We start from the raw sequence: 15,071 nt of genomic DNA, 5'->3' as shown, positions 1-15,071 counted from the left end.
ATTGGCAAGTAATAAAATAGAGGTAGTTGGAATAAAAAACACTTTTAATGCAGTAGGCATTGAGAAGAGTGAGCATATACAGTCTTAAAAGTTGAAGACAATCAACACAAACCCTAAAAAATCCCAGGAAATAAACAATGTCTGAATGGGAAGTAAAACTACCCATTACTGCAATAATGTTCTTGTTCTGTTCAGAAAAGTAGGGGGATTTTTTTGAATGGGAAATGAGGGAGAGAAAAAGAGATCACTGTTCACTCTGCTGCTGCAGAAGTCTTGCCTTAAGTTGGGATTTTCACACAAACACTACCATAATTTGGCTTCTAAAAATATACACATACTCATATATATGTACATACACATCTTGAAATTACTTGGATGACATTTCTACAGTCAGGTTTGGGACCACTCCTACAACTTTTCTTTCAGACACCACTTATTAGCAACAAGTTTAACATCTTGAAAGGAAATAAAATTGTCATCAAATTCAGAGCAAATTTGAAAGTCCTTTCTTCTTTCAGTAGGCATAACCTAACCAGTAACATTGTACAGGCCTTCAGCCCAGTGGGTTTAGACTTACAATCTATAAAATAAAATCACAGAGAGTTTAATTAAAGCCTATTGCCTAATTTTTATTCTATTTTTTTTTACTATCAGCAATATATAAGAAAATAGAGTTCCCAAAGCTTGTTGGCTCCAGTTCTGGCTTCTTTTACTAATTCAAAATGAAGACACAGTGTTTGCTAATCAAGAGAACAGTGCTCTATACCTAAGTAGCTACAAAGCAGCTCCTGTAAAGCATTCTGCTTCCTGCAACATGATATTTGCATTAAGGCACCTTCTGCCACTCTGAACTATTATCAGACATTACACTAATAGCACTTTGTATGGCTGATCTTGAATTAAATTACTAATGTAGAAATGTCACATCGAATCTGAAAGGGGTGGGGAAATGGTTTTCCTGTTCTCTGGACAGATACTTTTAAAATCTCTTTTGGAAATAATGAAGAGAGGATGATACAGAGAAAGCGCCCCAACTCTCTTCTTAGGGTCTATATTCAATGCCTGGGGCAGGAGTGTAACATTAAACGCTTCCTAACTTCTCTGTGCTTACAGATGTTGGCGAGTCAGTACAGGCAAATACTAGGGCAACATGCTCTGCCTCTCTTGCTTTTCCATTCCCCTGTTCTTGTGCAGGTGGGTCTGTATGAGTGTGGCAGGTGAAGGCACTTCTACCAATGGCAGAAGTTGACTGCTGGGGTCATTGATGCTCCCACACCTTCCAGAACTTGTCTGCAAAAATCACAGTGATAACAGTTGGACATCCTTCTAGAGTACTCATAATTTCTTGGTTTCTGGATACTAAATAAATTATAACAGTACTGTCACTGTCAAAGGTGTAGTTAGTTGGTGCTTTATGGTGAATTGTCACTGTTATTTTTCAGGATGAGTCAAGCCAGGCAAAAGTATAAATTACAAAGACAGGGGAGGAGTTAAAAGCAAGGTGGGTAATAAATGGTTATTACATTTGCCTGACTACAATACAGAATTTATAATCAGAACAATTATCTCAGTCTTCTCCACTAAAATGTTGCTTCCCTCTTTTTCCTGGCCTTCTCCTATTTCACTGTTCCCAAGCTCACAAATATTGATGTAATGTATGGTTTTGGCTCCCACAGTAAAAAGTCTTAGGAGTAAAAAGAAAAGGCTTAGTCCCACACAGCATGTCTTACACCAACACAACACCAGAACAAGCAAGCTTAGCTAAAAGACAGGACAAAAATGGTTACATCATTGAAAAAAGTAAAGGGACTTCATTCTGCAATAGAATCCAGCCTGGGTAACATAGGTGGCTTATCTTAGACAACACTGAGCAAAAATGAAGGAGCATCACCCAGAATACAATCAGGCACATGGACAAGAAAGCAGTTGGGAATAGTCAGCATGGATTCATTCACCAAGGGGAAGTCATGTTTTTGTAACCTGTGATGAAACAACTGGCCTGGTAGATAAGGAGACAAAGGTGGATATTGTTCACCTTGCCTTCAGTAAAGCTTTCAGCACTATCCCCTAAGACCCTCCTAGAGAAGCTGATGAAGGATAGGCTGGATGAGCAGACTGAGGTGTGTTGAAAACTGGCTGCATGGCCAGGCCCAAAGGGTGGTGATCAGCAGCACAGAGTATGGCTGGAGGGAGGCCAATAATTAGCAGTGTACCTCATGGGACAATACTGGGTCCAGGCCTGTTTAACATCTTCATTAACGATCTGGATGATGTGGTAGACTGTATCCTCTGCAGGTTTACTGATGACAGAAAACTGGGAAGGAGTAGCTGATACCCCAAGGGTCACACTGCCATCCAGAGGGACTTCAACAGGCTAGAGAAATGAGCTGGCAGTAACTCATTAGGTTCAATGAGATGTCCCAAGTCCTGCACCTGGGAAGGAACAACCCCAGGCATCAATGTACCCTGGGGGCCGCCCAGCTGGAAAGCAACTTGGCAGAAAAGGACCTAGAGTACTCTTGCACAACAAATGGAGCATAAAGCAGTTACATGCCCTTGCTGCAAAATAGGCCAGGGGTATGCTAAGATGCTGGTCCAGGGAGTGAACCTGCCCCTCTCCTCAGCCCTGGTGAGGCCTCACCTGGAGCACTGTGTCCAGTTCTGGGCTGCTCAGTACAAGAGAGACATGGACATACTGCAGACATTCCAGTGAAGGGGCTGGAGCATGGGATATGTGAGGAGAGCCTGGGGGACCTACAACTGTTCAGCCTGGAGAAGGTTCAGAGGCATCTTACATATGTAAATCCCTGAAAGGAAGATGCAAAGAGGACAGAGCTAGGCTCTTTCCAGTGGTGCCCAGTGAAAAGATAGGGGTTATAGGCACAAACTGAGACATGAGAGGCTCTCTGTGAATATCAGGAAACAATGTTTTACAGTGAGGGTGACTGAGCACTGGCACTGGTTGCTCAAGGTAGTTGTGAAGTCTCGACCCTTGGAGATACTAAAAAGCCACCTAGACACAGCCCGGACTAAGTAGCCCTGCTTCAGCAAAGGGGGTGGACCAGATGGCCTTCAGAGGCCACTTCCAACCCACAAGTCACCCCATGATTCTGTGAAAACAGAATCCAGGTAAATCAAGTCATCCAGTTATGTGTCCAGCCATGAACTGCAAAAGTATCCAGCAAAGATCACTTTGTCAGAAATCCAGATCCCCAAATCAACCTCATGTATTCAACTTCAACCAACTGCTAACAGAAGAACCTTTTCCGGCAGAAGTATAACTTTATAAAGAGACAGTTACAAGAAGCAGAGTAGGAAAGTTCCATGGATTTGGAATTAGAAATTTATTTTAAATCAGCATTTAAATACAGCAAAACCAATAAACCATTCTTGTAAATGTAAACTGGAATCTTCTATATATAGTTAGTTCAAGGCCTGCATGTTTCTTTAAAGTCCTTACATAAAGTTTTATTCAGCAGATTAGTTGCACACTACTGTGCCCTCAGCTTTGGTTTCACCAGCTCACTACACATCTATGAGATGGGATGGCTTCTCAGCTTTAGGGAAAACATGTAGTTATATATTTAATGGCACTAGGTGCAAATTTATATAAAATAAACCAGCAAAGGACTATTTTTTTCCTGGCTGTAATAACAGATTCCTGTTTAAACATCGTTCAGCTGCCTAAAGCCAGGGATCCTTGTTCACAAGAAACAGGACATTTTTTCAAAGTTTACACCAGTGACTTAATTTATAAAATTATCTGGTAAACAGGAACTGCAGTGAGGGATACTTTCTGAGGTTTATCCAGGTATTTTAACCACTTTTAAAGCATGAATAGAAAGAAACATCAGAGAATGGGTTATGTGTAAAAGTGCAGGAAGAATGAAATCTGGCTTAATTCTTCACACATCCCAAATGCTTCACCAGTAAAAAAGGGAAATAGGGAAATTTTCTGCAAGCTATGTTTGAAAAATTTCTGTCAAGCATGAAATGTTTGGAAAACAGGCTCCAGGCAAATGCAACTTAAATCAAAATGTACAATACAGACCAGAATGGTCACATTTTTAAGTATCTCCTTTTTTCCCTCTGAAAAGTGTTCAGCTTCCTTGTAACAGATCAGTCTCAAGCAACTCATCTATGGACTTTTAGCACCGCAGCTAAAATGCTTTATTGCTTTTTCATAACGAAACTTAAAGCTTCAACATCTCCAGACACTCTAGGGAAAAGGACAGTGCATCAAGTCGGAGATAAGGAGCTTAGAACTTGAAAGAGCTCTCAGCTTCATTACATTTTTTTGTCACTGTCAGAGGATGGGAGGGGAGGGGAAAATGAGCAAGTGCTAAATGGAAGAAAAAACCCTAAATGCATCACAAGTGCACACTAATGGCTTTTGTCTAATTTTTCTTTTCCTAAGCATATTAATTTGCTATTTCAGTTTTTGTCTTACTTCTAAACTGCCTGAATATAGAAAAGAAAAATCCCAACCCTGAGTAGAAAATGGAACAAAATGGAATCCAAAGCACTTCCCCTCTCTTTCTGTGGTTTGGGTGTTGCTCAGGCTGGGAACATCAAAAAGCCTTCATCACTTAGAAGATAATCACCATCTGTATGAAACAGCAGATAGTTCACAACCAGGGAAAAGCTAAATCCATCCAAGAGTCAGCTACTGGCACAAAGCTGAGTCATGCTGGTGAAGCCAGCAGAGGAACTTGAGCCTTTTCCAGCCATGTTCCACCTCCTGGAGACAAGAAGAGGCCCCAGCACCTTTGCAGATGTCACTGCAGGACCTGTCAGCCCTGCTCTACACTACCAACAGGGCATGGGGAACATCTGGATATGCCATTACCCCCTCTACACACAGCGCCATGCACTTACCCCTCTGATAATCCCAGGGGCAAAATTTAAAATACAGTGCCTCTGAGACTAGGATTCAGCTCACCAGAGGACAGTACTTAAAGCAGACTTCTGCAAATGGGTTTGAACTCCCAGCATTATCAGTATACACTGCTAACATCAACACACAACTGGAATGCACAGGAAATTTCAAAACATTCCCAAATCCAGGAGATTATTGCTGATCTAAAGGATAAAAACCAGAAACATGTTTCCAAACACAAATCCATTCCTTGCATGTCCCTGTGGTTTATTAAAGGGAGAAGTCAAGCAAGAGCGTCTCCCTTCAAGGGAACGTCAACACAGACTATATATAGACATTTACTCAAAATAGATTTTTACAAAGAAAAAAAGAATATGGACAGCTGTGCTTCAGCATATTCTTACAGAGCATTCTTACAGAGCAAACCAGAAAGATTAATCAATCCAGGATACAAACAAGGTAATGTTTGCTTAGCAATAGCTGAAATCAAGGGAGTCCACATCACGTTTGGAACTTCAAGGATAGTTGCTGACCCCAGGATCTTATGAGCCTGCCAACACAGGAGTAGCAAGATGATTTCACCAAATTAAAGAAGTAAGAAAGACAGTGAAAGAAAAGCAGCAGAAAGGCCAGAGAAGAGAAAGACCTGTGTAACCTTCAGGTGAGCAGCCCTTTGAAAAAAACCAAACTAGACTGAGATAGAAGAGCATCTGAAATAGGCTTGAGGCTATCAGTAAAGAAATCATCTCCTGATGTTACTTAGATACAGCTGCAGTAAACTGGATTTTGTAAACAGGCAGAACAGCGGCAGAGGAATACCTCCACTAGAATCCATAAGCTTTCTGCACTTAAATAAAGCTTAAGAGCCTGAACTCTGGGCAAATCAAGAGTCAGTATAAAACTGAACTGATGTCAGCTTATTTAAATTTAAAAAAAAGAAAAAAAAAGTTTTAGGATAATTTTTCCCAACTTTAGGAATATCTCTGTTTGTCTCTTAATATTTAAAAAGGCAGAAGGAGTGTCCAAACCCAAAGATGAAAAGTTTTAAACTTCTTGAGAAAAGGCTTGTCTTATTTCTTTCTGATGTGGTTGGGGGAGGTTAAGCAATTCTCACATTCCCTGAAGTTTTTGTAGTCCGTGAAGAAAAATCTCAACAACAACTCTGAAAAGATCTCAGTGGCAAGAAAGAAGCAAAATATGTCCAAGTCCAGAGAAATTAACACTATCTCTGAAACATGCTGCAAAACTTTGGCAACACGTTCTGCCTCCCAAGCCCAGAGTGAATATTATAAGCTACTTCTCTAAAATCAATTAGAAGTAGCTAATCTCCATGATGCAAACAGAGCTGACTGATGTCAGAAGCAACAGGATATAAATAAATAAAGTGCTAAAAGCAATCTGCCTTTCGGGACTAGTTGCAATATTCAACTTGAAATCATGACAAATCCCAAGAATTGAGATCCCAGTACAACTGGGTCACCTCCCATTGAAAATAGCAACTGCACAAAGATTAAAAGAATTACTTTATCCTTTAAGCTGGTTCCACATAAGTCATATGCCAATAAACTTTACATCCCCAACCAAGACAGAGGATATGCTACATTCAGAAATATAGATAAGAAATAAGGTAATCAGAGGTCTGTAAGAAAACAATAGAAACTAGAAGAAGACAATATAAATTTTAACCACACTTGAAGTGCAGTTGCTCCAATAGAATATTTGGTTTCACTAACTTACAGAAAAACCCTAATCTTCTAAAAATAATATATCCAAGGATAATCAGCATATATAAATATTTAGATTTTTCAAAATCTATCCAAATTTACAGAGTACCAAGAAAACCATAGACAGCTGCAAAAAGATTTTGTTGTTGTTGTTGTTTAAAACATATTAAGCCGCATTCCCTACTTTTCAGTCCAAGTGAACTCATATGTCTGACCAAAAAAAGCGGAAATCGGAGAAAAAAAAAAATTTTGTAACAAAGTTACATTCAGGGACTAAGTTTAATGAAATGCCATTCATGTTTTGTTTGGGTCTTTTTAAATATAATAAGAAAAAATACATTTTAAAAATTAACCCATAAAGGAATTAATTAATTAAAGCAATTAAATTGAAAAACATTAAGTACTGTTCAGAAAAGTTAAATCAGGCTGATCTATAATCATGTTTAATCAATCATTGAACTGAAAAGACCAATTATAAAACTAAAAAGACCATCATGCAATGAGATGAAAAGCTAGGGGATAAAAAAAAGTAAGAAGGAATAAAAAGAATTTTTAATAAGAAAAAAGATTAATAGATAATAAGCAGCTTGTTATTCTCCAACAAAATTTTGTGGCATGATTCTTAAACTGGAAGAAGTGTAAAGTAGCAATACAGGAATATTTGCAGACAGCACAAAATTTTGATTACTAAGTTCACCCTCTTGATCTCCAAGGCACTTCAAAGTGAGCCAAGCAATGTATTAAGTAGAGAGTACAGTGACCTGAAAAATTTCAGCGTTAGTAAAAACAAAGAAATACACACCACAGAAGCACAGATTAAATATATATGAGTTACAGCTCCAAATTAACAGAGGAAGGATGTTAGTACCAAAATAGGGGACAAAAAAATTCACACTATGCCACTGCAGAAAACAGACAAAACTTGGAATCCATAAGGAATGTAAATTAATTTATAAAATAATCCCAGATGTCTGTGACTTGGGCTTCCTTGAGTGTCAAGCATGTAACATCACTTACAAGATAATGCTGCAGAGTAACAATCAGGAGAACAGCAAGAATAAGTAAGAGTATAGAAGAATGTTGACAAATATTATTTATCTTGGAAAATAGTTAAATCAAATGGAGGTAATATAAAAATTTAAAATATAAAACTGAAATAGTTTATAAGTTTCTACTGCCTTTGCATCATAACACCAGGTGAGAAAATTTATTAAAGCCCAGCACTTTAGAAGTTCTCCAAAGAAGAATTTTTTTCATAGAATAAATAATCAGGACTCTATGGTCTATATGGTCTAAAGTATTGCTAAAACCAATACATCAGCAAAAATATACTATTCTAGACATTTCTGCAAGCATATCCAGAATCCTAGTAATCAGCATTATTAGCTGGAACATATAGTCTCCTTTCCAGCCAGTCTCTAATTACTAAAAATCACAGTAGGCTTTCCAGGATAGCAGATCTGCCTACTGCAGCTTCCTCCTGCTGAAGATGACAACTTTCAGAAGATGCATATTCAACAAAAAGCACTTGATTCAGCACCTGATTCAGAAAGCTGAAAGCAAGCGCCTACATTTTAGGTGCCCTGGATGACAAAGCTGCTATTGTAGCTAAGGGAGAGTCAGGTAATAAATCACTGGAGTCTAAACTGAACTGAGCAATTACAGAAATTGCTTTAAAGACCTATTAATTTTATTTTAGATACCTAAATTTAGGGGCCTATAAACCCATCATCAAGTCCCACCCAGAAGTTAGGACAAGCTGAATCCCCATCCTGAGTATCACATTGTTTGTTAACTCTCATATTCCTGGAGAGAACTTTCCAGAATGACAGTGAAATTATTTCCTCTGTCACTCTTAGATGCAATTAGATTGAGCCAGCTATACAAAGTAGTGCCTCAAAACCAGTATTTTTCCATATTATTATTTTCCATCACATTTGTCATCAAAAAACCCATAACTGATTTAAGAGTTTCAAATAGAAGTTTGGATGGATTAAAATACAGATGCTGCCACATGAAGCCTGTGCATTATATGAGACTCTAACACAGATTTAGAGTACCCAGAGTATTTTATACAACCATGTGGCTCAACTACTGAGGGGCAGCATGCATAACATCTACAGATTTTTTTCCTCAGCAATGTTCATCAGTTCTTCAGCATCAAAAGCAAGGCAGAGGTAGAAACTTAAGCCCAAATTTCAGCTAAGATAATTTCCTTTTAAATCACAATCCATAGTCACCTTTGTTGCCTTGAGGAACTTCATTGTCTGAATATGCTTGTTCAAGAATCCTTTTAGCATTTTAAAATCCCATCCCTTATACCTGTTAGAACAAAAGCACGCCACCACTGCTCTACAAGCCCACACTTACACACCAGAGAACACTCTTCAGCCCCATTTGGTCTCGAATCTCATTTTGAGAACAATACAGAGGGTTTTTCTAAATGCACTCAAGGTACCAACAAGCCAAACTCCATCCCTGCAAACCAAAATGCAGAAGGAATTTCAGCTCTCAGCAGAATTGCTCACTCCCCCATCTGCTTCTGTGCAATAAGGTTGGGAGACTGATTCATCCCAGGAGCCTCCCCAGAGGAGTAACATGCTGAGCAACTACACTCCTCTGGCTGTGCTGAGACAACACAAACCACTCCCCGAGGCAGAAGCAGAGTTCTGGATCAAAACATGTTCTGCAGAGTGCTCAATATCACTATGAGGACTCAGCACGCCACTGAACTGGCCATGGGCTGAGCAAAATCCCCCCTGGGTTCCTGATGAGGCTGACGGAGAGGGTGATCCAAATTTCTCACTGGATGCTGGAACCTCTTCACCCTCTTCCCATAGACCTGGGACACTGGTACCTAACAAGGGCATAAGAAGAATCCAGCCTTGAGTGTCTTAGGTAAAGGTTCTGAAGTCAAGGGACACCCTTCCTTCTAGGTTACCTATTAACCTCTAGGTAAGGATGTTTAGAACTACAAAGCACTTATAAACTCTTAAAAAGCAAGGTTGTACACTAGAAACTTATTGCTAGAAGTGAGTTGATCATTCACTGAAAGGTAATATCATCAGCAGTAAGGAAAATAATGAAACAAATTAGCTGATTAAAGTTTATCAGCCCTGTATTTTAATTAGCAGATATTATGTACCTCAAATTTCCCTTTAAGCTCAACTTGTTTGCAGAGAGATAGCAAAAGTAATTCTGGTGAACAAACACTGGTATTTAGTTACATAAAATATTCTGCAAGCTTGTGCATTACAAATAAACTCAACCTTAAATCTGTGTGTTATGACTAATTTTAGGACTTGAGTTTTATCCAAAATAAGAGCATGGAAAAACTTGACACACACCTCTGCCTTCAAACAGACAAACTAGACAAGGGAAAAGAAGGCAAAACAGTAATTTCTACAAGCTGGGGGTGGGAAATTGAGGGGAGAGGGGGGAATGTAAGTGAAATGACAAAATGTTTTTTAAACAAAAAATTAAAATCTTTTTTGTTAATATAAATTTGTAGAGGTGTGTTTTCCTGGAAAATCTGTCCCTTGGTGTATATTCCATCTACATCAGTTTGTGTTAAAAATATTATCTATTGGGACAAAGAAACAAGAGTGCATTAAATGGAGAATGCTAATGTTAATGATTTAATTTTTGGCGTTTTTTTAACAAATAGAATGCTAACAGATCCCTTAGAACATAAATAAAAAGACCCATAATTTTAAGAAAGACAGAATTACCTTTTTAAGATGGAAGAAAATAAAAAGGCAAAAAAGAAAAGTTTCTTTTTATTTATAAGGAGTATTGCTGGATAGCTAACCACCCACTCCACCCCTAGCCCCTGAGTCCAGCCCAGTGCAGGCGAGGTCAGAGATGTCTCACTCACGGAGCTGTGTTGCTGGGAGACTGGGTTAGGCAAACACAAAGAAAGAAGCCAAAAGATTAAGCAAGATGACGACTATTACCATATTTCACAGTCAAATCAGACAATTCTTCAATCCAGGAGAGCTTTACATCCAGATAATTTTTCAAAATTAATTTGAGGACTGTTTGCCCTAAAGTACCCAGGACATGAAAATAAACAGTGTCTCTGAAGCTGTTAAAGCTGTAGCCAGAGATTTCTTTTTTCACTACTGCCTTCCCCAAAAGTCATGATACTAGAAGGAAAACATGCTTTTGGTGAAGAATGAGATGCTGAATGGGCCTAAAAGATTACAAAGGATACCAAAACACCAAGTAAAAAGCCCAAGCATCCCACTTTTCTGAAGAAGTAGAACTTTCAGGCAACAGAAAGAACCTTTCCAAAAGACAGGCTAGTACCTTACACAGGCACCACCTCACCTGAGACCTTCTGTCAAAGTAGTCTTTTTAATTGCATTCCTAGTCAGTAAAGCAGCTTAGACTGACACAACACACTGGGCTGTCAAGGCCAACACGAGCATGTCTTTGACGTGCTCTGACTGCTTCAGCAGCTGCCTGGGAGATCCCACAGCAAGAAGAAACTATGAACTCTCATGAGGCTTGCATTTGACTGCTTTCGAGAAGAAAAACCAAGACTGGTAATATGAACGAATATGGGTCACCTGGGGAATTAAAAATGTCAGGAAAATTAAAAATTAACCTTTTAATAGAGACATGTAGTTAAGGAAAATGAAGCCATTACAGTCAGTGGGACATCTCAAAATGTCCTTCAAAAGGACAACTTCACCAATGGTATTCCTCATAAGTAGCTCATGTTCAAAATCTTTTTCTCCAGAGGTTAAGAATCAGCAGAGGAATTGTGTCAGACATTAGCACTTAGTTCTAACAGACAGTTGAACAATAAATGACAAATCATTTGTGTAAATAACACATGTGAACTTACAGAAATAGGGATTTATCTATACTATATGTTCTTACAGCAGTATCAGAATCAAGGTGAGACTGTAGGGACAGCTTTTCCATGTGACAGAACATATACAGCTATGATTGGCAGTGAAAAAAATAAAATACATTTCAATATAGGAAAAAACCAAAAATGTTAAGAAAATTAAAGCAAAAACACAATTACATTTGATTTAATTCAGCATGTCACCTCTAAGAGAAATTATAGCACAAACCCATAATAAGCACTAAGTACTGAATATCTTGTATTTTTAAGGCCTTCTATCATCATCTATTCTCACATTTCTGCTCACTGAAATAAAATGCCCTGTAGCTGACGTGATATTGTTCTCATACATTAAACCATTTCCAAAAAAAGAAATTTTATTTCCAAACAGAGGAAAATGAGCAATTGAGAGGATCCTCAATTTTCTTAGTAACAGTCTATCCACAGCTTTCAAAAACAGTGTTAAAATTGTTCCATACCGTGAAGCTGTTGTTGACATTTTTTGTGCTTGATTCAGCTACACTGGCATCTGACAGGTCAACTTCATCAAATATTAGAGACTGTGAAGGGAAAAGAACATAGAAGCATTAAATTAAGTCTGAGTCCACTTTCAACTATGCTTACAAAATGTGTTTTAATTTTATTGTGTCTATTCAAATTAGAAAATAAAACTGGAAAATAAAAGTAGTGAAAAAAATAAACACACTGATGATGTGACAAAATTTCATAACTGGCCCTAAACACAGTCCTACTTGCTATTCTGAATGGTACATGAGAGCATAAAAAAAGGGCTCAATAATTATATTGCTTTAAAATCTCTTTTAAAAGAAGGGGGGTTTCTTACACGGATGAAGCTTTAGAGTGTCTACTGTGCAGCATAAATGTGGTGTCAGAGGCAAGAGATTCCCACACAGTAAAATGTATTTCGTTTTAGGATGGAACTCTAAAGTCATGTAGGAAGCTATGATATAGTATCCATATGAAAAGATGCATCTCAAAGTGCTGAACTGATCCCCTCCACTCCTTTGTCTGTTCAAACAAGAGAAATTTATGTCTACTCTAAACACTCCAGCCTCTGGCAAAGGATCAATTAGGTTCTGTTATGCTCATGATGGGTTTTGTAGCACAGAAGAGCAGACCAACAAAAATGCCTATTTTTTTAGCCCTAGCATGTTTTTCCTCTTACGTGCCACAGGGAAGAGAATCAATATTGGGGGAATTTCAGCATGTCTGGATTCAGCATGCCTTTGAGTAATGGCACAGCTGCCTACTCGTAAGACCTTCTTTTCTCATCTTTATCACAGAATGGTTTTAGTTGGAAGGGACCTTAAAGATCAAACCCCCTGCCATGGTCCAGGTTGCTCAAAGCCCCATTCAGCCTGGCCTTGAACACTTCCAGGGACGGGGCATCCACAGCTGTTCTGAGCAGCCTGTCTCACCACCCCCACAGTAAAAAGCATCTTCCTACCCAATATCCACATATGGATATTATGGATCCCCTTTCAGTTTAAAGTCATTCCCCCTTGTCCTATGACCACATGTCCTTGTAAAAAGCTCCTCTCCAGCTCCCTTGTACCCCTCCTAGGTACTAGAAGGCTGCTACAAGGTCCCAGATCTGACAGCCTGTCTTCATAAGGGAGGTGCTCCAGCCCTCTGCTCATCTTTGGATCTCTTCTCTGGACACACTACAACAGTTCCATGGTTCCCAAGATAGCAAGGGCACAGACCTCCTGGAGTGAGACCAACAGAGACCCAAAATATTCCATATTCCTCAGCTAACATGGCAGGCTCACATTTTCAAAATATCTCAGCATTATGCTGTGATTTGAGGTTGCCCATCTCAGAGCTCTTATCTGCCATGCTTATGTTTTATATAAACTGCTCATGGTCTCACCAATTGCTGAGAGGTTTGACAACAGAGGTCCTGCAGTGCTGGGCTCCCTGAAGCAATGGTGCTTTCTTTGATTCATTATAGCCACACAACAGTGCACCATCCAGCTGCAGTCCTACAGTCCCACAAGGAGAAATCTCTGTGCCTTTACTAAGAGTTTTGTGGAGAAAACAAGGCTATAGAAGATGATGGAGACCTGAGGAACCTCACCTACAGATCCCATGAGATGCTGCAACCCCACAGGGTAAAGGAGAGTAACACTCACAGCTATAAAACAGCACAATCTGAGTCAGCCAAAATGCTCTTGGCCCCAGCCTTGGGAGGGAGGAAGGAAATGCCTTTCAAAGAGAAGATAAGTATTCCCCTCTGCCCACCCCCAATTCTCCCACCAAAAAAATTCAATAGATGGGAAACAGCTTTTTCCCTTATATATCAGTTTTGGCAGAAAATCAGCCTATCTTGATTTCACATAACTATTTCTATGGGCATCAGAGCAGAAGAGTTTTAATCGAATGCAGCCTTAGTGATAACTTTTAAGCATTATCCATTTATTACTTTTTTTGACTGTCTGAGAGCCACAAAAAAACCCACAACCCCTTAAAATGACTTTATTATTTGTCTGAATAGACAAAAAGGTTCAAATAACTGTGATAAACTCCATATGAAAAAAATCAAGACAAATTACCAATCTTTCTTGAAGCTAATCTAACCCATTACATCTATATACAGCAGTTTTTACATAATACAACTGTAAACAAATCATTAAATTATTATTATTAAACTTATTAAGTGTATTAAACTTATAAAACTAAACAAAACTGAAGTCACAAGTAAAAGGCATTAGACACTAATAGCACAGAATTACCTTTGAATCCTTAGCATAGTAAAGGGTACGACCTCGAAGTTTGAAATAACGCTTTTTCCACCTCTGAAAAGAGCTGGTTTGCTTCAGTAGTAATCCTTCTTTTATGCTTGTCTGAAAAATATTAAAATATAGAAACATGTAGAAACAGCTGCACATATCGATTAAAGTTACACTTTTTAAAATTTATGTTACACCTCAATATAACTGTAAATTGAAACTTTATTTATTCACATTAAATAGAGACTAATTATTTGGACTACCAGATTTTGCATTGCTACTTTTTAAAGAATGACAATGTTGCAAAATGCTAATTTTACATTTAAACTGCAAATAATTCAATTGTCTGGATAGCTGCAAAGCCACAAATATTAAACTGAACAACAACTGATGGTGGCACAACATGGGAAAAAAATACTAAAACCATCAACAGAAGATAATTTCCAGTTCCAAAACTGATTATGTTGAGAAGAAAAACAATTTCCACACAGATACTAATTCAACAGGGTACTTAAATGTATCTGATTCAAGCACAAGAATTACTTTAAAATAGAGGGAATAATCTAGTTTGATGCAAGTCATGCAAGACTTTGAGTGTGTTGCTGAACTGAAGCCTTCAGCATGAAATCAGCTAACCATTAGAGATAATTATTATCTGGAAAGTGTGAGAACAGTAAAAGATAGGGATATTTTTACCATGCAAATCTTTTTAGGCAAAATATGACTCACTGATCCAAACCTTTCCACTGCATACTGAATCCTGTCTATATAAATACCATTTTTTGAAATGACTAAGAGGCAAACTAGTATATTTTAAAGGTGTATGCCGTTTGCACCAGTGTGTATGGGATTCA

At 38.4% G+C, this 15,071-nt stretch overlaps 1 protein-coding gene across 1 annotated transcript in view; it reads right to left on the bottom strand.

The window, feature by feature from the left end:
* DGKH (diacylglycerol kinase eta) overlaps positions 1 to 15,071 on the bottom strand; it is a 153,997-nt gene that overhangs the window by 58,924 nt on the left and 80,002 nt on the right. The window contains exons 3-4 of the mRNA XM_036382627.2: positions 14,221 to 14,331; positions 11,944 to 12,024 (exon numbers count right to left, since the gene is read on the bottom strand). Of these exons, the coding sequence (XP_036238520.1) occupies positions 11,944 to 12,024; positions 14,221 to 14,331 (192 nt within the window). The remainder of the gene's footprint in view (positions 1 to 11,943; positions 12,025 to 14,220; positions 14,332 to 15,071) is intronic.

The sequence above is a fragment of the Molothrus ater genome, chromosome 2 (genome assembly GCF_012460135.2).
Source record: "Molothrus ater isolate BHLD 08-10-18 breed brown headed cowbird chromosome 2, BPBGC_Mater_1.1, whole genome shotgun sequence".
Lineage (NCBI taxonomy): Eukaryota > Metazoa > Chordata > Aves > Passeriformes > Icteridae > Molothrus > Molothrus ater.
Note: the sequence above shows the minus strand (reverse complement) of the source record. Positions and strands in the feature narration are given on the sequence as shown.